Raw genomic sequence first — 24,220 nt, forward strand, 5'->3', positions numbered from 1 at the left:
TTTAAATAAGTTAACGCATACACTTACTATACATATTTTTTTAAGAAAACTGAAATAACCGCAGAAATATGCAAGTAACGGATAAATTTATTATATCAAACATATTTTATTTGTGAGCAAAATGCATATAGATTTAATAAAAAAGTACATGGATAGAACGTAATGAGCCAAATGATTTCGATTGCATTCGGTTGGTTGGGTGGTTGGTGATCACGATGATGGTCGGGATTGGGCCTTACACAATATATAATTATCTATTATATATCTATTCAATAGTGGGCTAAACTGCCGTGCAGTCGTCTCTCTGAACGTGGGCCACATAGTTCTGCTCGTTGATGAACGTATGCGTGCACTTGGGGCAGTGGAAGCGGCGATGGCGATTGGTTCCTGGACTCTCGTGCTCCCGCAGATGGGCCTTCATGTTGTACATCTGGGAGAAGCGCTTGTTGCACACCGGACAGGCGAAGGGCTTGTCACCCGTGTGGGATCGCATGTGCCGCTCCAAGTGAGCCTTGGTCCGGGTCTTGAAGCCGCACACCTGGCACTCCAGCCGCTTGGTCTCGTTGTCGTGGATCATCTTGTGCTTGTACAGGGCCACCTTGTGGACGAATCGCTTGGAGCAGACTTCGCATTGGTATGGCGTTTCGCCGGTGTGCCAGGCCATGTGGTGCTTCAGTCGGAACTTGCGGCTAAAGCGTTCCGGGCACACGGGGCAGGCGAACTGCTTTACGGGCTCGTGGTTCTGCAGGTGCCCTATGAACCCGGAGTACGATTGCAGCGTCTTGCCGCACTGATCACAGACGTAGCCCGGAAAGTGCTCGCGTTTTGTGTGGGCATTGTACGCGCGCCGGCTGCTGAACTTCTCCGGGCAGCTGGGGCACTGTATGTTGACCGTGTATTCGCCGGAGCTGTCGTTGTCCTGCTCCTGGTCGTCGCCATCGGATATTATGTACTCTATTGTGCCGTCCAGATGCTCGTCAAAGTCGCTCATGGTATCTTCCTTAAAGAAGTCTTCTTCCTGGGCCCCTTGCTTGGCATGTGGCAATAGATCCTCCTCCTCCTCCATCTTGTGGGCTACCTCCTCTACCTCGTGGGCCTCCTCCTCGTTAATGATAATCTCGTTGTCGATATCTAGCTCTAAGTCTACGGATTGATACTCGTCCTCCTCCTCTGATTGTTTGATAATGAAGGTGTGCTCCTCATCGGCCACTTCCTCCACGATGCCGGCGGAGCCGACCAGCGTGACAGTGGTGCCCACACCCTCCAGCTCCTGCTCCTGATCCTCCTCGTACTGATGCTGTGCCTCCTCAATGTTCCCATCGAACTTGCTTATTGTGGTTTCCCGGTCGAGATCCTCTTCCTTATAGGACGACTGCTTGTGGTCCTTGGATATGTAGGGACTGTGGATCAGCTCCAGGATCTCCTGGCGCAGCTTGCGCGCTATTTGTATGGACTTGTGGTATCTGGCAAGCTTCTCGCAGCACTTCTTGCAGATCGTCGACGATTCCTCGGTGAGGACGTAGTCCGTGCCTCTGGTGCATTGCAGTACCAGGTCGCTGATCAGCACCGGCGGATGTCCGACGGTCTCGGTGTGAATGTCCTTCGGCACGCGCACCGAGAACTGACAAATGCAGCAATTCATATTTGATTGAAATTTATTTACAATTTCCAGCCAGTGTGACCGTCCAGTGGGACGAGTGCTCCGATTGTGCCGCTGTCGGTTATCGGTATTTGGAATACTGATCTAGTTCACTTAACGGTTCAAATTTTAAATTTAAATTTTGGCACGCGCCAAAAAGTTCTGACTAATTTAATCATAAAATTCCTATCGTACTCAGTGAAAAAACGAATGAATGATATTTAGCCATGTATTTACTTTGTTTTTTTATATAATATATTGCCAACAGGGCATTGAAAAATTAAACAAGCTTAAAACGCCTTCACTGTGTCACTCTTGATACGCGTTCAAATTCTTTTTGGGCAAGATGATATTGTAATGCTGGAATTTCGTCCAAGACAGCAGGATGTCCTTCGTCCTGCCGTGCGGCGCCTCTCCAAAAGTCTGAGGATAGTCTCCTTAGCCATCAGATTGATGGTAGATGATTCCAAACACTTACCTTGCAGCACCCGTAAATTTTCATTACTTTCTTCTCCTCCTTGTTGCTGATGAACCCTCCACCCAGGCACTTGGTGCATATGCCAATTTTGTCCATCTCCTTCTGAATTTGCTCGAAAATCTCCTCTGAAGGCAGAACAATTAAAACACATGCGCTAAACTGATTGGCCGAACTAACCGTGGTCCTTGGAGGTGGATCCTCGAACAATAGTCCTGCCGAACCTAGTTAGGCCGTGCATGTGAATCACCATCAAAAGGTACTTGTTCTTGCCACTAGAAAGCTGAACTCTAGGAACATTTATCAGAAGGGCATTGACACGCGAGGCGCTCTGCCTTCGAATGGGCTTAACTAATTGCGAAACAGGTGCCAAAAGGTTCAGCGTTTTCATTTTGGAAAAATTTTAAGAAAAAGGCACTGGAATTTAGATGAAATATTCCGAAAAGAATCTGGTCCGAACGGTAGCAAGGCTCCAGCTAGACTGATTTCATCAGAAGCCTTCAGGTCGTATGCCAAATTCGAAACTGACACAAAAATCATGGCACATGTGATCGTTCAAAAAGTACTGAGCTTTCATATTCTGGAAAAGATATATTTACATGAACGGCATTTCGAAAAATTTATATTACGAACTGAACTTTTAGATTTATTATTATTCTATCTCGCCAGAAAGAAAGCAACAACCATTTTCCCCTGTCCGAGGAACCCCCTAATAATAAGCAAAAAGAGCGCTACTTTTATATTCGTTTTATTTTAATTAATACTAAATTTACATTTTCGAAATGTGTGCAACTTTAATTCTTAACGGTTATCTTGAAGTCCTTATATGTGGTCCACGAGTGAAGTATATTCCTCGTCCTTGTGTGATCAGCACTGCCGAATGTCTGAGGACCCATTAGGAACCATTAACCGGTGCTCCGGGAACCAAGGACTTTCTACTTACCCTGGAGGTGCCATAAATCTTAATTTTCTTGCTGTCCGCCTCGTTGAGAATCCTTCCACCACCGAGGATTTTCGCACAGATGCCCTGTGGCTCCAGCTCCTCCAAAATGGAATCAAAAACTGTCACTGAAAAAAGGATATGTTAGGCTGATCAAGGATAAGCTTCCTGCAGTGGGAACTCACAGTGATTGTCGACATCGGCGCCTCGGACAATAACTCTTCCGTATTTCGTGAAGCCATGCGTATGAATATTCACTAACAAATAACGATTCTGACCCTTGGTTATCTTGACCCGGGGAATGCCTACCAAACTGATCAGATCGGTGGAATAACATTTTTCTGTGAGCAAGAACAAAAAACGTCTGCTTTACACATGATAGATATATTAACTTTCTTAAGCCTTACGAAACGGAGAAACAATACGGGGAAGTTGACTCAAGGACTTGAACATTTTCATTTTATTTAACCAAAGGAAAAGAAAAGAACCCAAATTTGCCAACAACCTGAAAAATTTTGATCCGAAAAGGTTTAGTGTGAGCAGTTGCAAAGCTACAGACTAACTGCTTTTCAAAATAATTTTTCCATTTTAAATGCCATTTCCGAAAAATTCATGGCACATAGGATCGTAGCCAATGCTGAATTTATTTCAGTGTATTTATGTGGAGTCTTTGGTCGTTGATTGCAGCTAATATCCCTCGTCGGACGTTTCGATCGTGTAATCCGGGTATTTGGTGGCCAGGATGCGCTTCGTTTGCGCGTGATCAGCTTTTCCAAAGCCCTAAAAAGGAATGAATTGATAAGCAATGCTTTGCCATACATCCGCTCCCTAGCGACCCTATTGCTAAAGGAAGTACACCTTCAGAATAGACCAACCTGCGAGTATCCGTAGACCTTCAGGTACTTCTTTTCGGGATTGTGTTCGATGCGACCGCCACCAGGACACTCGGCACGCAGGCCCAGTTTTTTGAAGACCTCCTCCTCGCGGTCGAAGATGTCAGCTGTGGGACAGTTACCAGGTAAAATGGGTGCGTTATGGATAAGGTTAATACAACGTACCATGCCATGTGCAGTCGTCAAAACCGCGGACCACTGCCTTTGAGGCATCTCCTCCATCGATGACATTGATCAAGACGTATTTGAAGACGCCCTCTGGGCTAATGTGCACCAATGGCACACCGGCAAGTGCTTCCTCGGACATTTTGTGAATCAGTCGTAGGCCTTTGGAAAGCAATGGGAGACGATTCATAGTGGAAAACTGTTTAAAAATAGTATTTAACTTCTTACCAACCGGCAAAGTTTCCAAAAATGCTGCTGCCTTAGTCCAACAATGTGACCAGATACTTTTGTTTTCGTTGACCCTATCTATCGAAACTATTGAAAGAACAATATTAAGTTCTTCTGTTAACAGAGAAAAATTCTTTTCAACATTCGGTTAAACTTTTTGTGTACATTTAGATATTTGTATATTTCAATTATATTTAATAAGCTCAAAAACAAAACGTTGCTATCAGTGACCAAAAATATATCGATTATACCACAGCCCACCATCGATAACATCGCCACTATCGGCACAGCTCTGGCGTTCACAACAAAATATACACAAATTAAATTGTTTAAGCCGAATTTTTCGATTGGATTCCAAGGCGACGAGATGAGCTCCACGCGTCCGTTTTGCTTCGTTTGCGGCAAGGAAAAGTCCGTGGGCGTGTTCCAGCTGATAGAAGGTAAAGCCTGCTCCCGCCGTACTCCGAATTCCTAATAGCCGACTTTTTCACAGGCTGCATAGTGCCTGGAACCTTTAAGCCGATCAAGGATATACTGAAGTACTTCGAGAAGATCATAAACCAGCGGCTGGACCTCCTGCCCAACTCCACCGCCTGCCGGGACTGCCTGGAGTACCTCTTCAACTACGACCGGCTGGTGAGGAATCTCAGCCAAGTGCAGCGCCAAATTGCGGACGCACTCCTCGGCTGCAGGCAAGTGGAGGACAAGCCGGAGACCAAGCAGCAGGCGGCGAAAAGAGCTCGCGTCCAAGTGCCGGCCTTCAAGATCATCCAGGCCACCGCCCTCAAGGAGCCCGAGAAGCAGCCGGGGGAGGGGGATGAGTGCGAAGAGTTCATGAAGGAGGAGATGCTGGACGAGGAGTTCCAGTTCAGCGAACCGGACGACAGTATGCCGTCGTCGGAGGAGGAGTTCTTCACCGAGACCACCGAGATACCCTGCCATATATGCGGCGAGATGTTCTCCAGCCAGGAGGTTCTCGAGCGGCACATCAAGGCGGACACCTGCCAGAAGAGCGAGCACGCAACCTGCACCGTGTGTGGCCTGAAAGTCAAGGACGACGAGGTCCTCGATCTGCACATGAACTTGCACGAGGGCAAAACGGAACTGGAATGCCGCTACTGCGACAAAAAGTTCTCCCACAAGCGGAACGTCCTGCGCCACATGGAGGTGCACTGGGACAAGAAGAAGTACCAGTGCGATAAGTGTGGCGAACGCTTCTCGCTCTCCTGGCTGATGTACAACCATCTGATGCGGCACGACGCCGAGGAGAACGCCCTGATCTGCGAGGTGTGCCACCAGCAGTTCAAGACCAAGCGCACCTACAAGCACCACTTGCGCACCCACCAGACGGACCGGCCGCGCTACCCCTGCCCCGACTGCGAGAAGTCGTTCGTGGACAAGTACACCCTGAAGGTGCACAAGCGAGTCCACCAGCCGGTCGAGAAGCCGGAGTCGGCGGAGGCCAAGGAAGCCACCGCCACGTTTTTTTAGGGTAGTCCTTTGCTAGATTAATCTAAGTAGCCCAGCTGATGGGTGCATAAGCGCGCGTATGTATCATAAAATTAAATCTAAACAATCATTGACGGAAAGTCCCAGTTCTGTGCCCGTTTTCCAGGAGATCTAGCAGGTAAAATCGCGGATTCAGCGAATTTCGCGAATTTTCCCCGGCTGTGGCCATAAAATAGGCAGATGTTTTTTAAATCCCCTGCAGAGGTCCTTTCTACCTGTGAGCTCGGCATATATAAAGGTGTCCAGCCGTCTGCCACAACTCAGTCGAACATTTCTGTCATCCGGAGCACATCTCATAGAGAAACATGGAGTCGTTATTGGTTCAGTTAAACACTTGCAGCGAGCTGATCGCCGAGGGCTACAGCAGCACCGGCAACATTGGCTGGCTGAACGAGTTCTGCGCCACTTTCCTGGACTTTGCCAGCGATCTGAAAGCCAGGCTGCCGGAGGTGGCACCCAGTGGCGCCAACCTGGATGTGGAGACCATCTTCCTGTGCCTCACCCAGGTGGTAACCTGCATCACCCACCTGGAGAGGACCATCAGCATGGAGGCACCGCAGATGACCAGGCAGCACTTCCTCGATCGCTTGGACTGGTGCTTGCGGCGACTGCTCGTCTCCTTGACGCAACTGGAAAGCAACGTAGCCCCAGTCAAGAACCTAGAGGATCACTCCTTCGTTGAGCTGATGGACCTGGCACTGGACCACTTGGATGATTACATGGAGAAGCTGGCCCAGCAGAGCAACCACTCGCTGCACATTCTGGAGGAGAGCTTCACGGAGGACACCTACCAGCTGGCCAGCATAGTCAATCACATCGTTCGCCACGCCCTGGCCTTTGCCAATGTGGCCATCAAGTCGGACAAGAAGGCTTTGACTGCTCTGTGCGAGACCTTACTCACCGAATGTGCCACTTTCCACGAGGAGGCGGGTGAGCCCAACAGTGGTCATCGGAAGTTGGAGGCCCTCTCGCTTGAGCGTGCCCTCTATGCGCTGGAATCCTTCCTAAATGAGGCACTGCTGCACTTGCTTTTCGTCAGTCTGATAGATCTGGAAAACACATCGGTGGAGAAGCTGAAGGAGGCACTGCAAAGGGATCCTGTGGGAGCTCAGGAACTAATCTCCGCATTCGACACCAATATGGATCGCATTCAGCAGATTGGGGTGCTGGCCATAGCCTTCTCGCAGGACATCAAGACGAAGACGATTGTCAGGAGCTGTCTGGCTTCATTGGAGTCCCTGGATGCCTGCATTGTGCCAGCTCTCCAGTTGCCAGAGTCCATCTCATCCTCGCACCACGCGGAAGTCTTGCAGGAACATTTCAACCAGGAGCTGCTGATCTTTCGGAACGTCATCCACGAAATCATCGATAGCTGCTCCCTGATCAACAACTACCTGGACATGCTGGGCGAGAGGATCCATGTTCAGGACAGAAACCATCTGAAACTAATTGTCCAGAGGGGCGGTGTTCTGGTGGAGCACTTTCGGCTGCCCGTTAATTATTCGGGACTCAGTGAAGATGGCAAGCGGGTGCACAAGGATCTAATTTTAATTCTGCGGGAGTGCCAGGCAGTGGTTAACCTGGACATCCCTGTGGACCCAAAGCGCATCGTGAAAAGGCTTAAGATCCTGTACTCCGTTCTGGCCAAGCTGAGGGATTTGATAAGCAAGGATAACCTGGAACCCGAATCCTTAGGTGCCTCCGCAGCTCAGGTTCCCTCCAATGCAACCCGAACTCTTGTGCGGAACAGTCGATCCATTGGCAAAAGACACCGATCCTTCGTAAAACAAACCGGAAATTGCTCAGTTTTCGGGCCACAGGACTCACTTGCTGAATCCGGTCACAATGAAAGCGATCTTATTAGTTTCCAAATCACCGAAATTCTTAGATTAGATTGAGCGGGGCAAGCCATATTCTAAATACACGGGCGCGTCTATAGGAAATATAAGTAACAATTTGTTAATGCTTCATTAGCTTGAAGTGTTTAATTAAGATTGCACATATCCTTTACAACAATTCTAAGTAGCTAACTAAGCCAATTGTGTTCTCTACATTTATGTAATTACTTCATTAATTTGAAGCCATTCTCATAATTTATATAAAATACAATAAAAACATACCGTTATAAACAACTCATAAAAATTGCGTATCAAATTAATAAATGAAATTCTACTCCTAGAATTGAGTAATAAAAACCAGTACAAAAACGTAATTATAAAATGGAAAACCTTTCTTTATTTCATTTGACATTTCAAAACAGTTTCAAACAATTAAATATCCGCTTGCAATAGTTAGCAAAAATAATTTTTAAATATTCAGCTCACATATTTTACATTTGTACACCCTGTTCCATTCCCACCGTTCCGGCCCTAGCGTCATTCGGCATCGTTCGCCAGCCCTGGTGGGCATGATGCCATGGTTGCATTTCACTCGTTTTAGTATAGCTTCCGATATTCATCATTTTGCCAACTCTATTAAATTCCATACACAATTTAAAAGGTTGTAAACAAAAGCCGCTATACCCGGAATCGGCATTAGGACAACCGTCGGCGCAATGGACACCTGCTTCTTCTGCGGCGCCGTCGAGCTAAGCGACACGGGCTCCTCCAGCTCTATGCGTTACGAGAAGCTGTCGGCCAAGGTGCCGTCGTCGCAGAAAACAGTGTCTCTGGTGCTCACCCACCTGGCCAACTGCATCCAGACGCCGCTGGACCTGAAGCCAGGCGCCCGGCTGTGCCCGCGCTGCTTCCAGGAGCTCTCCGACTACGACACGATCATGGTGAACCTAATGACCACCCAGAAGAGGCTGACTAACCAGCTGAAGGGCGCTCTAAAGTCCGAGTTCGAGGTGCCGGAGTCCGGCGAGGACATACTCGTGGAGGAGGTGGAGATACCCCAAAGCGATGCCGATACAGATGCTGACGCCGAGGCGGAAGCCCTGTTCGTGGAACTGGTCAAGGATCAGGAGGAGTCCGACTCCGAAATAAAGAGAGAGTTCGAAGATGAGGAGGAGGACGACGACGACGACGACGACGAGTTTATCTGCGAAGACGTGGAGGTGGGCGACTCCGAGGCCCAGTATGGCAAGTCCGACGACGGCGAGGACAGACCCACAAAGAAGCGCGTCAAGCAGGAGTGCACCACCTGCGGCAAGGTCTACAACTCCTGGTATCAACTGCAAAAGCACACCAGCGAGGAGCACTCCAAGCAGCCCAACCACATCTGCCCCATCTGCGGCGTAATCCGGCGCGATGAGGAGTACTTGGAGCTGCACATGAATCTGCACGAGGGCAAGACGGAAAAGCAGTGTCGCTACTGCCCCAAAAGCTTCTCGCGCCCAGTGAACACCCTGCGCCACATGCGCATGCACTGGGACAAGAAGAAGTACCAGTGCGAGAAGTGTGGCCTGAGGTTCTCCCAGGACAACCTGCTCTACAACCACCGGCTGCGCCACGAGGCCGAGGAGAATCCCATCATTTGCAGCATCTGCAATGTGTCGTTCAAGTCGCGCAAGACCTTCAACCATCACACGCTCATCCACAAGGAGAACCGGCCAAGACACTACTGCACCGTCTGTCCCAAGTCCTTCACCGAGCGCTACACCCTCAAGATGCACATGAAGACCCACGAGGGTGACGTGGTCTATGGGGTGCGGGAGGAGGCGCCCGCCGACGAGCAGCAGGTGGTGGAGGAGCTGCATGTGGACGTCGACGAATCGGAGGCGGCCGTCACCGTCATCATGTCCGACAACGATGAGAACAGCGGCTTCTGCCTCATCTGCAACACGAACTTCGAGAACAAGAAGGAGCTCGAGCACCACTTGCAATTTGATCGCGACGTAGTCTTGAAATAAACTACCATTGCCTACAATAAGTAATTGTATTTCCCTAGAATATTTCCTTCTCTTTGTACTTGATTGTAAAAACCTACAAAATATAATTTACTGGTATTCGATTTATGGCGTTTGATTCAGACTGAAGCGTTTTTCAAAATAATTGTACCGCGTTCTGTAACATAATCATGAAAATATATAACTATGATTTTAATTCAACTTTCTTTTTCAATACTAAGGGCAAACGAACGATCTATAACAAAAAATGTTCAAAATGAAGTGATGCTGGCTAGTCTTGGCACGTAAGGAATCTATATTCTTCTATAATTTCAAGACAGTTCCTATAAGAAAGGCCATAATCTCTGGATCAACTAATTCATATGCAGATGATATTTATACGGCGGTGCTACATCGATGATGCTATCCCAATCTCAGAAAGACAACTGCACGCGGCATTCGCACATCCTTTTAACTAAAAGTCCGGTATATTAACGTTTACAAATGTGTATTCCGACCACGTTACAAGAACTCTCAAGAATCTTAAGCTTACTCGTTCTCTTGAGAACGCAGGCGACCGTTGGGGTTGGTGAGGCGGACAGACAGCTGCTTGGCGCGCTCGACGATCTCCTTGCGCTTCTTGGAGGAGACGCCGTGGGCGATCTCGCCGCAGTAGACGCGGTTCTGCATGAGCAGGACCTCCAGCTCACGCACGTTGTGCACCAGGAACTTCTTGAATCCGGTGGGCAGCATGTGGCGGGTGCGCTTGTTCGATCCGTAACCGATGTTGGGCATCAGATACTGTCCCTTGAAGCGGCGACGCACTCTGTTGTCAATACCCTTGGGCTTGCGCCATTTGTGCTGCAAGGAAACAAGTTGATGAAACGAGGCTTTCCTAACAAACAATCTTCGTTAGAACTTACCGACAGCTTAGCATATCGGTCCGACTGGTGGCGGATGAAGTGCTTGGTGCGCTTCTTCACGATCTTGGGCCTGTATGCTGGGCGGATGGTCATCTTGAAGCTGAAAGCACAACAAAAGCAGCTATTAGTGCACTGGGCATCAACTGGCCCACGGGGCTTATCACTTATCAAACTAATAATGCACAAGGTGCCCCACAAATGCGTAAATCAACAAGGCTGGGGTGGCTTATTAGCCAGTATCCATTGAGTTTCCGGTATGTTGCCCCACGAATTTCCAACACAAACAGAAGTCATTTGGCGAACTCTCACAGGAATCAGTCCGAATTCGGTCGAAATACGAAACGCACACTTGCGAACGGCGCACGGACCAACTCAGTTCAACTTAAAACCGCCAAAACCGAGAATTACGGCTAAAAAGTTATAGAAATACACGTGGGCCTAAAATCACGCACATACCTTGCCGGAAACCAGAAGCGAAAAGAAAAAGTTAGTGGTGTGAAAAAACATCGATACGTCGAGCGTCGATGTTCACACCGATATTTTTGTTCGTGGCGATGCTAAGCAATGTGTTGCGAAACATCGGTTGTGGAATTTAAATTTTTGCGCGCTATCAAAGTTTTGCAAGTATAATCATTTATAAATCTGGCGATAGGAACAACTGCGACTGTATGTGGAACAAAGGATAGAATGATTTTTAGCTTGATAGAGCTCGTTATTTGTATTAACATGCTTTGCCTCTTGTCCCACTGTGCATTACACTGTTTGCAACAGCTGTTGAATAGCCGTTTCACATCACCGTCATCTGTGAAACAACAACAAAAAGAAGGCAATGGAAAGGTAAAAAGCTGACAGAAGTGGTCAAGAAGCAGGTGTTCCTGAGCTTATGGAGGCTGATTTGTTAGCCTCCAAGTCGTGGATTTTACAACAGTCCAATCCAAATAAATTCTTGGTATACAGGGTGGTCCTTGGTCCAGAGCATAGGGTGATTCGGTCAAAAAATGATAGTGCTGTTAAACGCTCTGTTAAGAATATTATTAATAAACGTTATATTATGTTTTAGTTTACACAAAGAGTTAAAAGCATAATCTTAACTTTACCGAAAGCGCGAGTACAAACCTCAAAGCCGCTGTTGCAAATTTAAATAGGACACAATTATTTTTGCTACTCTTTTGCATTGCGAAGAAATTGAATAACAGAGTCCTGTGGTTTGCATCAGAGGTCCAGCGACGGTCACACTGGCAGTGGCCGTCAAACCGTGGTTCTTCTTCATTATTATATAATTAAAACCAATGCGTATCGAAACCAAAACAAACCAGCACAATTCCCGTGTGTGAGTAGTTACAATGGTAACGCGGTGACAAATGCGCACTACTCCACACGCCCGAATTAAAGATAGGACAGCAGCAAGATGAAAGACGATGGAGCACCAAACGTCGCGAAAACCACCGACCCACCGCCCCCCAAAAGGTTTCCATCCGGAAGGCCCCACAGCTACGGAGACGGGGATGCGGGGAAACTGCTGCATGGCAGCGTTTTCTCGGAGCGATTCTTTGGCTCCTTTCAGTGGGAGGAGTTCGCCTGCGGATGCGGCGCTGCCTTTGTCAACATCGCGGTCACCTATCCCATCTACAAGATGATCTTCAGGCAGATGCTGCACGGAGTGCCCATCACCTCGGCCTTTGCGCAGCTGCGTCACGAGGGACTGGGCTTTCTGTACCGCGGAATGCTCCCGCCGCTCGCCCAGAAGACCATCTCCCTGTCCATCATGTTCGGGGTGTTCGATGGGACGAGGCGGTACCTCGTGGAGGACTACCGTCTGAACGACTACGGGGCCAAGGTGATAGCGGGTGTGGTCGCCGGTAGCGCCGAGTCCATTCTCCTGCCCTTCGAGCGGGTGCAAACCCTCCTGGCGGACTCCAAGTTCCATCAGCACTTCTCCAACACACCAAACGCATTCAGGTGAGCAGGGCAGAGGTGGCTATAGGTCACCAAGCGTATGTTTGTGGTAGATAGACAACTTCTTATGTCTTTTTATGCTTCCGCAGGTATGTGGTATCCCACCACGGCTACCGGGAGCTCTACAGGGGACTTGAACCAGTATTTTGGCGCAACGGCCTGTCCAACGCGTTATTCTTTGTGCTGCGAGAGGAGGCCAGCGGCCGGTTGCCTAAGAGAGTGAGTATGGAGCCTGATCACCTGAAGAAACATACTAAAAAACCTAAAAACAACCCACAGAAATCCGTGTCCACCCGAACGGCCCAGGAGTTCGTAGCTGGCGCCGTCATCGGGGCGAGCATAAGCACAATATTCTATCCGCTCAACGTGATCAAGGTGTCGCTGCAGAGTGAGATGGGCCAGCGGTCAGAGGGCAGCTGGCAGGCGTGCAAGCGAATTTACATAGAGCGCGATCGCCGCATTGCGAACTTCTACCGCGGATGCGCTTTCAACACAGGCCGCTCCTTCATCAGCTGGGGCATCATGAACACGGCGTACGAAAACCTAAAGAAAGTGATGCAGCAGCAGCCCCAGTTGCCACTGGCCTCGGAGTAAATGCGACGTTTCGGGAGTAGAAATAGATATAACTTAGCTGATTGTACACAAACGGTTACTTCTGCCTTTAGTTAGCCAATTATTTCGTTCCATTTAAGTCTCGTGTAAGTCGCTTGTGTTGCGATGCTGAATTCTAGGTGTTAATGTACATACACACATCCTAAGCGGAGAGCGCCAGCTCCTCCTCCTCATATCTGTATATCTATTCAATTCGCCCCGCGGATGCCAAGTACAATACAACGTGAGCATTTAAAGGTACCCAATCTACGAGTTACGGTTTAGTTAGCTACTATTCGAGTACGTGTAAATAATACTAGATGATGTGCGATATAATACGAGTGTGTTGTTTGTTCGCTAATGACTTTGTGATTCATTGAAGATTGAAGATACTAAAACTGATTAATTTACGCGGTAAATTCAATGTTCTTAAACGAAAATAAAAGTGTATTTGTAATTACGAAGCTTAGGCGTACATCTTATGTAAGTTTCAGCATTGCATGGTTATCTATAAGCACACACAACTTAAAGATCTAATCTAGGGCTAGTGGTAGGGTACGAGTATCACAAGTAAGATTAAGTGCAGCACACCAGGCGGCCTATCGCCTTTTAAGGGAGCTGCGGTATCGCTGGTAGAAGTCCTCCATGGCCCTGTACTCGGGCTCCAGTATGTCGGGTATCTCCTTGTCCAGCGAGGCGAAGTACACCATGGCCACCGAGCTGCTGCCCCTCAGCTCCAGCTCGTATCTTCTCAGCTGCTGGAAGAATCCCGAGTTCGGGCGCACCTGAGGCCTGATGGCCTGCACATGCTTGTAGGCCTCGCGCAGGCTCATCCCCGCGTGCTTCATCAGATAGGCCAGGCACAGACTGGCCGAGCGGCTGACCCCGGCCACGCAGTGGATCAGCGTGCAGCCACCGGAGAGACGCACCTCCTCGATCAGATCGGCCGCCTCATCGAAGTGCTTGGACAGGTCCACCTCGGAGCGATCCTGGGCCATGATGCGCAGGTAGAGCGGACTCTTCTGGCTGGGCAGCGGTGTGTCCGGCAGCTCGGGCGCCACATTGATGACGCAGCTCACACCCAGCTTGTCCATGTAGGCGGGCACCACAGCCGCAGCTCCGCAGAGGATCAGCGATGGAGTGAGGCGGGACAGGCCAGGAAACGGTGTTTGGTCCTCTAACTTGGATGCACTCAGCTGGCTGCAAGGAATCAAAGCGCACAGAATAGTAAGTATTATGAACTTTGGTTTCTGCGAACAAAGAAAAGCTTATGCAATTCCATGGATGTACATAGATACAAAAGATTTGGGGACTCTGCCAAATGGTGCTGCGTAAATATTTTGGCTGGATAACCTGGTGCACTTCAAAGTGGGTGAAAAACCCGATAAAATAGGAACATTTCGCGGGCGAACAAAGGCGAACAACTGGTGCTAAGCCAAACACACAAATGGGCCATAAACAAGTGGCAGGTATTCGTGTATCTTCTGCGTAGTACTGGCCCACAGCTCTCTGGTTAATTTTGTGAATGGAAACTAAAGCATCGAATCCATCGAAAAACAACCCAACCCATCCAGATCCCAGCAGATCCCATCACCTACGTATTTGTGGGTCGACGTCATGGTTTTCTGCGCTGCGTAGGCACAAACAATAAACATATTGCCAAAATACCTACGTATATATATATAGCCAAATTTGTATCTTTGCACCTCAAAAATGCCCGTTTATAATTAGTTTCGCGGAGTGTATAATAAATGGAGGCGATGTGAAAATAGCCTGCTTCTATAATGGTATTTGCTGAATGCGTAAACAAACAGATCAGTCATCGCATAATGGGATACTAACCACTGCATCTTCGATCTCTTAGGATTTAGTCTGTTTGGCTACGAGCTAAGCTAAGAGGTCAGCTACCTCAGATAACTGATACATATCATTGGGATTAGTCATCCCATCTTTATGTAATATTGCCATCCATATTTTGATAGAGACACTTGCTAAGTTCCAACTTTATAACGAAAACAGAGGTCTGCCATCTGGTTCCTCGTCGCCCCCTTTCCATCGCAATCTTCCCATCCCACGGCATCCACATTCCCCCAGTCGAAGTCGCCCAGAGATCAAATAGAAGGTGCCAATCCCCTTCCATCTTCCGCTGCTGTCATCGCCCTCCAAAAGCTCCTACCACTGCGGAATGTAAATGTAAAATTAAACACTCGACTGATTCCGAGACGACGAAGCTATACCCTTCCCAAGAAACTAAACAAATTCGCAGAAATATTCACCTGAGTTTCCTTCTTTAAATATAAATCTGCATACCTTTGAGCACCTTTGTGGCACTTAACAAGTTATATTTATTTGAAAATCATGTAAAAGTCTCTCAAAACTACTAGAGTATTGCCACTTTCTGTGTGTCAGAATGGATAGTTCCTTTTGGTTTTATTATATGTTTACGGCGACTCGGCGTCGTCATTAAATAATAATCACAAATTCCACTGGCACGGCGCCAAAATTAATCATCGGTCACTTTCACTAGACCAAAGTGGCATCCAGTGGCATCGGCAGAAAATTTCTTGATTTGAAAATAAGTGAAATTAAAATATTTCACACCGCCCGATGCTTTCGTTATTCACTTTATCGCCGAATGCAAAAATAAAAGCAAGAACAAATCGAGATGTTTTCGAATTCCACCTCCATTATTTATGGATTCGCCACGGAGCGATGGAATCTGAAATCCTTGTCGCTGGGCTCGTCCCCATTGTCCATCACATGATTGTGGTTTCGGGGGAATCTAGGTTAATGGGTGGCGAGAATTCGCTGATCTTCTGAGCCTATCAAACTAGCCATCCCTCTAAGCATCGCGAAAAAGGCAAGATTCCTTACATCCCAGATTTTGAGCTACCAGATTTTGAGCTCCCATATTTTGAGCTCGCAGATTTACCTCGATGCCAAAAAATGCGCATTTTCCGACTGCCAAAACTTTGACAGACCTGCAGACAGACCTCCGTCTGCCCCATGATAAATGACTAATTTCATTTTGGCAATTATGCCGTCCTTGAATTCAATTGTCAGAGTCAGGGCCTCCGTCCGATAAAGAATGCCAGAAATAATTGAAATATTTAAATATTCAAATACAGCCATGCCCATGCATTATGCATTTCAATGAAAAGCATTCAGTTCCGACTCGATTTCCGCCTTTAATAAATTGGGACACTTGCGAAATATGCTCGCATGTGAGTACATCGGCATTCGGATTGGAATTTGGCTCAAAAACAAATCGTATTTGAAAAACGCATGTGGCGAAATGGGCTGCATATGTTGTTCTTGGCCATATGTATGGAGTTTGTGTCTCAAGGGGGAAATGACATTTTTATGAATATCTTGAAACTGATTACTGAACTGAAACTGAAATATAATAGGCAATGCTTACTGCAATCACCCCAAAGCATAGTAATGGCTTTGTAACCCTATATCGCATTTTATTGCACTATTCTGCCAAGCAAAACTGAATAGCTGCTCGATTCAGGTGTAATTATTTATAAACTGAACCAATTAGCTGGTAGGCAGCAACAAAGGTTCGCCGAGGTGACATCATAGCGACCTTGGGCAGAGTGTTTGGCGCTAGTTTAGTGTTTGTGGCTAACGAAACGGGCTCAAATGTCGAGCACAGACATGTGTACTTGGCAGGAACCTGCGACATGTGCGTGTAGTTACTTACTTCTGGCGATTTTCCTTCTCGACAGTCTCATTGGCAAAGGGAACGCCGCTGATGGCGATGCCGCCAACTATTAACTCCTGCATGTCTATGGGCTGAAGAATTCGCGCGCCACTTAATCGGGAATTTACGCTCCACAATAAACAAATTCCGCGGATTCCAGGCCAAATTTGAAAACTATTTTCCGCCTTGCTCTCCGGCTATTCAATTCGATTCGATGCGGTAAACAAAGTGAAGTTCTTTTGGGAACTCGTGGGGGGAACAATACTGGTCTTTTTGGCAAGCCAACGACGACTGGCCGACGGGCAGAAATGCTTTCGAAAAACGTTTTCAGTTCGAGTTGATGTGGTGAATTTGCGCGCCGAGGTGCGTGCGCCAAAGGTGTTTTGTGTGGGTGCGACGAGGTGGGAAAGTGGGCATCGTCTGCCAACGAACTTCCACCTGTGGGAGCTTTGCCAACGATTTTGAACTCGTAATTGGGTGGGCGTGCCGCGTGCATTGGGCGTAGCTGCTAAATATGATGTATTAATACTAGGATCAGTCAATTTCAAGCTTTAAACATTAGTTTAATTGTAAACTTGAGTAACACGACACCAAAGAAGACTTTATCAAGAGTGCAGGGGTTTTCACTATGCGATTCAACTTCATGAATAAATCTCCTTTTTATTCAATTGAGTTTCATAAATTCCAAATTCAAAAACTAAAAGCCCGCCAAGTTCCAGTTCCGCCATTCCCTGTTTCGACCAGCGCACATGTGAGCCACCACCGCTGACCGTCTGCTGAGCTGGCCACACTCACCACTCGAACGAAATGCAAAACATCGACATCGATTGTTATCGGTGCCCAGTGTCATATCTAAGAAAGCGCGAGACGAAAAGCAGACGCCGCAGAAATCCGGTGAAAAGAGATTGGAATTGCACGCGATCCGAACGAGCTAGAGCTAATCCGAAATGGGCAAGGAAAAGGCGGCCGCGTCCTACAGCATTGGCGACCTGGTGTTCGCCAAGGTGAAGGGCTATCCGCCGTGGCCGGCCAAAATCACCAAGAGCAACAACAACAAGAAGTACAATGTTTACTTCTACGGCACGGGCGAAACGGCCAACATCAAGGTGGAGGATCTGTTTCCGTACGCAAACAACAAGGAGCGCTTCGCCACCGAGAAGATCATGAAGCGGGCCAAGTTCATCGAAGCCATCGAGCAGATCGAGAGCGCTCTGCGCGGCGAGGATTCGGCGCCCATCGATTTGCTTGGCGGCGGCGCGGAGCCAGTTGCTCCACCCGCATCTGGCGATGTTGTCAAGACGGAGCAGCCAACGGAACCGGAGGTACCCACTGCTCCACCTGTTGCAGCACCGGCCGAGAAGCCCAAGAAGAGCGGCAACCGGAAGACAAAGGCGCCACCGCGCCATGTGGACGGCGACAGCGAAGCAGGCGCTGAAGCCGCCACTACGGAATTAGCTGCTCCGCCGGCCAAGCGAAGGGTTCCTACCGAGGGTCTGGCTACTGTTGCAGCCGCCCCCGCTGCTAGTTCGGCTCCGGCACCTGTGGCCCCCACATCCAGCAAGAAATCAGTTAAGAAATCCAAGCCCACGGCAGCAGTTACTCCGATCCAGAAGCGGTCACGGCCCGTCAATGTGAGTGTGATCAAATTCAGCGGGTGGAAAACTTCCACCTGACACTAATGTATATTAATTTCCAATTCTGCCCACACAGAACATCCGGAACGAGATGCTCATGGTGTACATGCCCACAGCCAAGTGTTTGGGAATCGACATAAACTACAACAAGCCAGAATCCTTCGAGAGCGCCGCTGCCGAGGAAGCCTGGATGGAGAACGCCCGCAAAGAAGCCATGGAACTGAAACTGAAACTGGAGAGCGGCCAAATCGAGCCAGAGTCCATGCCCGAGAGGATCGTGGTGGAGCCAACGCGCAGCGAGATACCCAAGCAGGAGGCCTTGCGATTCATCGAGGAGCTCATTGAGCACGAGGATGCCCTCTTCATGGAACGAGACTTCATTCAACTATCCCAGCAGCTTCGCGAGTGTTTGGGTCTGCGACGCGCCAATGTGGGCAAATGCCTGGAGATCCTCGAGCAGTTCAAGGAGGTGGAGCTCACCAAGTTGATGCTGCTGCGCAATCCGGAGTGCGTGGACATAATGCGACGACTGCGCCGATATGTGGGCAATCTGGAACTCTGGAAAATGGACCTGTCCGACGAGGTGGAGTTCAAGGAGAGGGCGCAGACCATTCGCAAGGTGTCGTCTGGCATATACGATGGCTTCAAGAGCCTCTTCAATCCGGAGCCCGAGAGCGAGGACAACTTTTGGATCGATTTCTGCGAAAAGGTTAAAATCTACAAGACCTACACGAAAAATATCAACGAAAACCTTCGCGTCGGAATGAACGAGCGCGGATACAACAATCTGGTTGTGGCCAAGGAGGCCGCCGGTTCAGCCGAGTCGGCTCCACAGTGAATGTTTGAGAGCAAGCTCTGCTTGAGCAACTGTATGATAAGGTAGGTTGGATTTCGCTGACTTAAACCCAATTCTTCAAGATCCCCTCCTTTATTTCAGTTACTCCTAAGCGTTACAAGCCAGGCAACTTTAAGACCGTGCTCTGGATGACGAAGTTTTAATGAGCCGAGTGTGCTATTGCTTAAATTCTAGGATACAAATTCAATTAAATTCCTTACGAGAACCTTACTGAACCTTACATCTGTTTGCCTGCCAGGTGCATATCGTGCAGCGCTCGGGATGGGACTTTTCCTGCCGCATCCGCTTATTATTACCACCAGACTTAAAAGCTTTTCAGCTTCGGACCCCTAAATATTTACTAAGTTTGTAGATGTTTTGAATAATAATGAATTAAAAATAGATGGTATATACAAATTCGCAACGGCTGCTTTATTTTGTCGTTATCCTATACATTCTAAGCAAACACTAAAAAAAAACTTAAATTATGAAGTTAAATTCTTAACATAATATAGAGCTCCAGCACTTTGTCCTAATCTATGGATAAGTCATCATTAGAAATGGAACTTAAATGTGGTAGCTCCACTCCTAGCATTATCTAAACCTATGAAGAAGCAACTAGCTCTCCCTGGCGTCTCCGATACCATCCGGCAGAATGGCGAACATGGCCTCCGATTCCGGCAGACAGGGCGAGTCGTAGATCTTGCAAATGCGGGTCTCGCCCTTGCCCTTGCGCAGATACAGTCGCGTGGTGGAGGAGTGGGCCATGATGTGCCCGCCAATGGGCTTCTTGGCATCAAACATGCCGGGTGCGCCGTCCAGCGAGGCAGTCACCTGGTTGGTAATTACCACAGCCACTCCGAACTCATCAGCCAGGCGTTGGAGCATGCGCAGGAACAAGCCCAGATGGTTTTGTCTGGCGGCCAGCTCCCCGCGTCCTATATAATCCGATCGGTAGAGCGCCATGGCACTGTCCACAATCAGCAAAGCGTATCTGCGAAATATTAAATCATTAAATGATGTATACTGAAGGATAAGCCAGCGTACCTGGACTCGAAGAGCATGCCCGCCGCCATCTGGATGAGCTTGGTCTGCTGATCGGAATTGTGGGCACGGGTGAAGGCCACATTGTCCAGCACCTCGGATTCATTCAGTTTGTATCTCTGCGCGATGGCAGCCAATCGCTCCGGACGGAAGGTGTTCTCCGTATCGATGTACATGCACTTGCCCTCGCCGCCCTTTTGGCTGATGGGCAGCTGGCAGGTTACTGCCAGTGTGTGGCACAATTGCGTCTTTCCGCAGCGGAACTCTCCGAAGATTTCGGTAATGGATCCCGTCTCAATGCCGCCACCCAGTAGTTTGTCCAGCTCCTTGGAGCCCGTGCTCAGCTGCACAACATCGGCACGCATTTGATAGAAGGTGCGAGCACTGAGAAAGCCCAGAGGCACGAGTTTGTTGGCCTCCGTGATGATCTGCTCCACCTTGCCGCCTCCCAACCCGGGAATGGCCATCAGTTGCTTCTTGGTGGCATTGGCCACTGACTCCACGGTGTGCAGACTGGCCTGCTGAAGCAGCTTGATGTCCTTTGCCGTAATGCTGCCGCCCTGGAAGAAGGATGTTAGCGAATGCCCACAATTCTGGTCGAGATCGCAGTCTACTCACCATTAACTTGGCCACGCTGAGTGGACCCTCCTCCTCCTCTTCCTGCTGATCCTGGACATTCGTGAGCTTCTCCATTTGACAGTTTCGGAGTAAAATTTGCTGAAACTGTTTATTTGAGTTTCGTTTTTTAAATTGTTCGTCTTGCGTGAGAGAATTTCGTCAAAAAATTGCACGGCGCGCAATTCACCGCAAAGGAGTTAATCATTCGCCCCGAACGCACACACGTAAATCACTACAGTGGTCTCCGCTTAAAAGGGACGCGAAAGATCACCATGGCGAACCATTACTATTTCGACATTAAACTGTGAGTAGACACAGAGAGTGAAAAATGAAATCCAGCTTGGTTCCTTTGAAATTCAGTATGTATATTTTTATTGAATAGTAAACTTCGTGATCCGGATGCGGTAGTTTTGACCCCAGCCCTGTTTCGAAGCTGCGTTCTTGAAGCCCTGGACAGTTTCTTCTGCGAGGAGAAGCCCACACTGGAGATCGTTAAGTTTTGCGCCCAGCAACAACGCGTCGTATTTCGAGTGCCAGAGGAACTGCATGATATAGTACGCATGTCTATTGAGCTTATTGGTCACTACCAGCAAATGCCCTGTCATTTTGAGATACTGCAGTCCTCTAAATCATCGCTTGACTTTGAGAAAAGCATTGAGAAGACCCTCTCCGGGCTGCCAAATTTTGAAGATTAGGGATATGGCCAATGCAGTTTAATTCATTGTCTAATTATAGAACTTTATATGTTGTAACCGTCACTAAAAATTTGAATTGCAATTATAACTGATTTTACTGTGATCCGATTTTTTTTGCCATTCACAACGAACCTGAATGCAATCAGTGTTGGTGGTAGCCATGAGCATAAGAAGCTACAAAAGCACAAATAGGGTAAACCATTTCAATAACAGTTTATTTAGGATTACATTTGTTATGACTTTGAAGATAAAATTTAAAAATAAATGTTAAAGCAATAAGTTTGCACCTTTTTATATTTATAAATGATTTTTTTTGGCTATTTTTATAAACTTCTTGCTGTTATAAGCCGAATTGGCATCTCTAGGGGCACACAGCTGTTTGTGAAGCAGTGAGAAACAGCAAACAAGGGGAGTAATTACATAAAAAACACACTGACCGGCAACTTTTGGACGAATTTTCCCGAAGTTTCCGCCAAAAAACAGGCACTGGCATTTGCACCCAAAGCATGAGTGGTTACCAATATCTGGACGTGAAGCTGTGAGTTCCGGGCCATAATTGCCGCTCCGTAGAGCCTTATATTCCCCACGTGCGCACGTGCATCATGCGAACATAATTAAGATAATGCACGTTTCTAATTGCCAGGAAACTCCGTGATCCAGACTCTGTGACTTTGACGCCCGTGTTCTTCTTTGGCTGCATCCACAGCTCCTTGGCCAGTATATTTGGCGAAATCGGTGGCCAGACCACACTGGACATTGTGAAATTTAGCTCCAGCCAAAAACGCTCCATTCTCCGGGTGCCAGAGAATTTCCTGGAACGAGTTCGCATAGCTATAGCCCTGATAGGATACTACCAGGACGTGCCCTGCCATTTTCAGGTGCTCAGCACATCCCGCAAGCCCTTGGATTTCGAGGAATCCCCCGAGGAGTTCGTAGCATTTAACTAGCCTAACCGCATCAGGATGTCATTCTCTTACTGCAAGGAGTACGGCAAGGACAAAGTGATCTTCGTGACCAAGGAGGACCATGCCACGCCCAGCACCATCGAGCTGCCGCCGCCAGAGAAGCCGGAGGGCGTGATCACCAAGGACGGCAAGATCAACTGGAGTTGTCCCTGTCTCGGCGGAATGGCCACTGGTCCCTGTGGCGTCGATTTCCGTGAGGCCTTCTCCTGCTTCCAGAACAGCACCGCCGATCCCAAGGGATCGGACTGCTACGATGCCTTCACCAAGATGCGCGACTGCTTCCAGAAGTACCCCACCGTGTACAACAAGTCTGGCGGCGATGACGACGACGATGATGGCTTGAGCGAAGCCTTGGACACGGATGCCGGTTCAGTTGGTGGCCAGAACGCAGATCCGCTGGCGGATGTGGGCAACAATGGAGGCGGCGATGAGGTGCTGACCCCCAATAGCAGTTCGGTGGTGCCCAAGGCTTAGGCCGGAGTACGTGCATACATTACATTAAGATAAGAGCTAGGTGTGACTTCGTACAAAATAAATAAAGCTTGTCATGGCTGGTGGCCAGTCGGGCTTCAATCGATACAAAAATGTAAATGTTTCTTTAAAATAATCTTGTTTAGCGGTATTCACTGTACCCAATAGGCCGTTATTTCCATTTGTTTCGTATTTCTGGTATATTCTGAAGGCGCTAGCAGCTGGCTGGCGGTATTTTTCCACCCTGCTGGCACACTGTTTACGAAGAAGCAAGCAAAGAAAACGGAAAAATAAAAGCGTATTAAGATTTCGTGTGGAAAGTAAAAATGCTGTAGGCGCAGTGTAAAATGCATATATTGCAGATAAATCGCGTTTGTGAGATGCTTAAACGCGAATTCAACATTAAGTCGGTGCAGAACTTCAAGGTGCAATAACACAAATACCCGAATTATCGAATAAACCAAAGTGCAATTGGCCAGTTGAGACTACAACCAGAGAGACTAACAACAACAACAACAACAACAACAGCAGCAACAGTGAAATAATAATATAACCTTGTGTTTTGTTTTTTCGTGGATCACAAATAAGCATATATACACAGAATTAATCGAGTTGCAAACGGTGTAAAAAGTGATTAAATAATAAAGGTTTAACAGGAAAACAGAGTTATTGTGTGTGCCAGTGTGTGTGTGCGTAGTGACAACAATACAAACGCAGCGACCAATACAAGCGCACAGATAGTTTTCATACGTAGGAAAATACCGAAAGTAACAGCGATAAATAATACAAAACAACAACGAAGAGTCTCAAAAAGTGCTGGAAAAACTCGCGATAAGAAAAACAGGAACCTCCACATCGGCAGATCACTTGAATGCTGCCGCACTTTGACATCCAGAGACACAATGGTTTCGTTAATTGACACAATCGAAGCGGCGGCCGAGAAACAGAAGCAATCCCAATCGGTGGCCACCAACTCCTCCTCCTCCTCCTCATCCTCCTCGTTTTCGGCCTCCCCACCATCTTCGTCCGTTGGCTCCCCAGCTCCTGGCGCCCAAAAATCCAATCTCACCGCCAGCGGCAAACCAAAGGAGAAACGAAGGT

The 24,220-nt window shown here is 48.0% G+C and overlaps 16 protein-coding genes across 19 annotated transcripts in view; 9 read left to right on the forward strand and 7 right to left on the reverse strand.

Annotated features, from left to right (window-relative positions):
* Window positions 1-67: 67 nt before the first annotated feature.
* On the reverse strand, window positions 68-1,778 carry LOC120454412 (zinc finger protein 771). The gene has a single exon (XM_039639681.2). The coding sequence runs from the start codon at window positions 1,640-1,642 to the stop codon at window positions 281-283; it is 1,362 nt and encodes a 453-aa protein (XP_039495615.1). The 5' UTR covers window positions 1,643-1,778; the 3' UTR covers window positions 68-280.
* Window positions 1,779-1,854: 76 nt separating this feature from the next.
* LOC120454413 (sex-regulated protein janus-B) lies at window positions 1,855-2,601 on the reverse strand. Its single transcript, XM_039639682.1, has 3 exons — window positions 2,295-2,601; window positions 2,118-2,242; window positions 1,855-2,062 (listed from the first exon to the last, which is right to left on the reverse strand). The coding sequence occupies exons 1-3, from the start codon at window positions 2,503-2,505 to the stop codon at window positions 1,949-1,951; spliced, it is 450 nt and encodes a 149-aa protein (XP_039495616.1). The 5' UTR covers window positions 2,506-2,601; the 3' UTR covers window positions 1,855-1,948.
* Window positions 2,602-2,846: 245 nt separating this feature from the next.
* Window positions 2,847-3,597, reverse strand: LOC120453596 (sex-regulated protein janus-B). Its single transcript, XM_039638359.2, has 4 exons — window positions 3,462-3,597; window positions 3,240-3,395; window positions 3,058-3,182; window positions 2,847-2,998 (listed from the first exon to the last, which is right to left on the reverse strand). Exons 1-4 carry the CDS (start codon window positions 3,511-3,513, stop codon window positions 2,909-2,911), a joined length of 423 nt encoding a protein of 140 aa, XP_039494293.1. The 5' UTR covers window positions 3,514-3,597; the 3' UTR covers window positions 2,847-2,908.
* On the reverse strand, window positions 3,462-4,472 carry LOC120453597 (sex-regulated protein janus-A). 3 transcript variants are annotated; one of them, XM_039638362.2, is made up of 4 exons: window positions 4,345-4,472; window positions 4,113-4,274; window positions 3,930-4,054; window positions 3,462-3,834 (listed from the first exon to the last, which is right to left on the reverse strand). In XM_039638362.2, exons 2-4 carry the CDS (start codon window positions 4,252-4,254, stop codon window positions 3,742-3,744), a joined length of 360 nt encoding a protein of 119 aa, XP_039494296.1. In that variant the 5' UTR covers window positions 4,255-4,274; window positions 4,345-4,472; the 3' UTR covers window positions 3,462-3,741. The 3 variants fall into 3 exon arrangements, with proteins under 3 accessions (XP_039494296.1, XP_039494295.1, XP_039494294.1); XM_039638361.2 differs by having other exon boundaries at window positions 4,341-4,472; XM_039638360.2 differs by lacking the exon at window positions 4,345-4,472 and having other exon boundaries at window positions 4,113-4,333.
* Window positions 4,473-4,583: 111 nt separating this feature from the next.
* On the forward strand, window positions 4,584-5,929 carry LOC120453592 (serendipity locus protein beta). The gene is made up of 2 exons (XM_039638354.2): window positions 4,584-4,780; window positions 4,834-5,929. Exons 1-2 carry the CDS (start codon window positions 4,708-4,710, stop codon window positions 5,829-5,831), a joined length of 1,071 nt encoding a protein of 356 aa, XP_039494288.1. The 5' UTR covers window positions 4,584-4,707; the 3' UTR covers window positions 5,832-5,929.
* Window positions 5,930-6,011: 82 nt separating this feature from the next.
* On the forward strand, window positions 6,012-7,961 carry LOC120453589 (serendipity locus protein alpha). Its single transcript, XM_039638351.2, has one exon. The coding sequence runs from the start codon at window positions 6,155-6,157 to the stop codon at window positions 7,745-7,747; it is 1,593 nt and encodes a 530-aa protein (XP_039494285.1). The 5' UTR covers window positions 6,012-6,154; the 3' UTR covers window positions 7,748-7,961.
* A 284-nt stretch (window positions 7,962-8,245) lies between these two features.
* On the forward strand, window positions 8,246-9,803 carry LOC120453591 (serendipity locus protein delta). The gene has a single exon (XM_039638353.2). The coding sequence runs from the start codon at window positions 8,404-8,406 to the stop codon at window positions 9,700-9,702; it is 1,299 nt and encodes a 432-aa protein (XP_039494287.1). The 5' UTR covers window positions 8,246-8,403; the 3' UTR covers window positions 9,703-9,803.
* A 366-nt stretch (window positions 9,804-10,169) lies between these two features.
* Window positions 10,170-11,116, reverse strand: LOC120453598 (60S ribosomal protein L32). Its single transcript, XM_039638363.1, has 3 exons — window positions 11,058-11,116; window positions 10,602-10,701; window positions 10,170-10,539 (listed from the first exon to the last, which is right to left on the reverse strand). Exons 2-3 carry the CDS (start codon window positions 10,692-10,694, stop codon window positions 10,228-10,230), a joined length of 405 nt encoding a protein of 134 aa, XP_039494297.1. The 5' UTR covers window positions 10,695-10,701; window positions 11,058-11,116; the 3' UTR covers window positions 10,170-10,227.
* A 689-nt stretch (window positions 11,117-11,805) lies between these two features.
* On the forward strand, window positions 11,806-13,612 carry LOC120453594 (mitochondrial nicotinamide adenine dinucleotide transporter SLC25A51). 2 transcript variants are annotated; one of them, XM_039638356.2, is made up of 4 exons: window positions 11,807-11,931; window positions 11,994-12,560; window positions 12,647-12,776; window positions 12,837-13,612. In XM_039638356.2, exons 2-4 carry the CDS (start codon window positions 12,010-12,012, stop codon window positions 13,149-13,151), a joined length of 996 nt encoding a protein of 331 aa, XP_039494290.1. In that variant the 5' UTR covers window positions 11,807-11,931; window positions 11,994-12,009; the 3' UTR covers window positions 13,152-13,612. The 2 variants fall into 2 exon arrangements, with proteins under 2 accessions (XP_043862335.1, XP_039494290.1); XM_044006400.1 differs by having other exon boundaries at window positions 11,806-12,560.
* Window positions 13,568-17,156, reverse strand: LOC120453595 (dual specificity protein phosphatase 18). Its single transcript, XM_039638357.2, has 2 exons — window positions 16,858-17,156; window positions 13,568-14,348 (listed from the first exon to the last, which is right to left on the reverse strand). The coding sequence occupies exons 1-2, from the start codon at window positions 16,938-16,940 to the stop codon at window positions 13,748-13,750; spliced, it is 684 nt and encodes a 227-aa protein (XP_039494291.1). The 5' UTR covers window positions 16,941-17,156; the 3' UTR covers window positions 13,568-13,747.
* A 449-nt stretch (window positions 17,157-17,605) lies between these two features.
* Window positions 17,606-19,743, forward strand: LOC120453590 (PC4 and SFRS1-interacting protein). The gene is made up of 3 exons (XM_039638352.2): window positions 17,606-18,488; window positions 18,568-19,370; window positions 19,429-19,743. Exons 1-2 carry the CDS (start codon window positions 17,805-17,807, stop codon window positions 19,327-19,329), a joined length of 1,446 nt encoding a protein of 481 aa, XP_039494286.1. The 5' UTR covers window positions 17,606-17,804; the 3' UTR covers window positions 19,330-19,370; window positions 19,429-19,743.
* On the reverse strand, window positions 19,734-21,124 carry LOC120453593 (DNA repair protein Rad51 homolog). The gene is made up of 3 exons (XM_039638355.2): window positions 20,989-21,124; window positions 20,374-20,930; window positions 19,734-20,320 (listed from the first exon to the last, which is right to left on the reverse strand). The coding sequence occupies exons 1-3, from the start codon at window positions 21,061-21,063 to the stop codon at window positions 19,945-19,947; spliced, it is 1,008 nt and encodes a 335-aa protein (XP_039494289.1). The 5' UTR covers window positions 21,064-21,124; the 3' UTR covers window positions 19,734-19,944.
* Window positions 21,125-21,157: 33 nt separating this feature from the next.
* Window positions 21,158-21,786, forward strand: LOC120453599. Its single transcript, XM_039638364.1, has 2 exons — window positions 21,158-21,292; window positions 21,371-21,786. Exons 1-2 carry the CDS (start codon window positions 21,261-21,263, stop codon window positions 21,681-21,683), a joined length of 345 nt encoding a protein of 114 aa, XP_039494298.1. The 5' UTR covers window positions 21,158-21,260; the 3' UTR covers window positions 21,684-21,786.
* A 274-nt stretch (window positions 21,787-22,060) lies between these two features.
* Window positions 22,061-22,630, forward strand: LOC120453696. The gene is made up of 2 exons (XM_039638517.2): window positions 22,061-22,221; window positions 22,327-22,630. The coding sequence occupies exons 1-2, from the start codon at window positions 22,190-22,192 to the stop codon at window positions 22,628-22,630; spliced, it is 336 nt and encodes a 111-aa protein (XP_039494451.1). The 5' UTR covers window positions 22,061-22,189.
* A 15-nt stretch (window positions 22,631-22,645) lies between these two features.
* Window positions 22,646-23,233, forward strand: LOC120453695 (mitochondrial intermembrane space import and assembly protein 40-B). Its single transcript, XM_039638516.2, has one exon. The coding sequence runs from the start codon at window positions 22,646-22,648 to the stop codon at window positions 23,120-23,122; it is 477 nt and encodes a 158-aa protein (XP_039494450.1). The 3' UTR covers window positions 23,123-23,233.
* Window positions 23,234-23,387: 154 nt separating this feature from the next.
* The window catches only part of LOC120453010 (protein similar), a 64,673-nt gene continuing 63,840 nt past the window's right edge, over window positions 23,388-24,220 (forward strand). The window contains exon 1 of the mRNA XM_039637525.1: window positions 23,388-24,218. Within this exon, the coding sequence (XP_039493459.1) occupies window positions 24,022-24,218 (197 nt within the window). The 5' untranslated portion in view covers window positions 23,388-24,021. The remainder of the gene's footprint in view (window positions 24,219-24,220) is intronic.

The sequence above is a fragment of the Drosophila santomea genome, chromosome 3R, assembly GCF_016746245.2.
Source record: "Drosophila santomea strain STO CAGO 1482 chromosome 3R, Prin_Dsan_1.1, whole genome shotgun sequence".
Lineage (NCBI taxonomy): Eukaryota > Metazoa > Arthropoda > Insecta > Diptera > Drosophilidae > Drosophila > Drosophila santomea.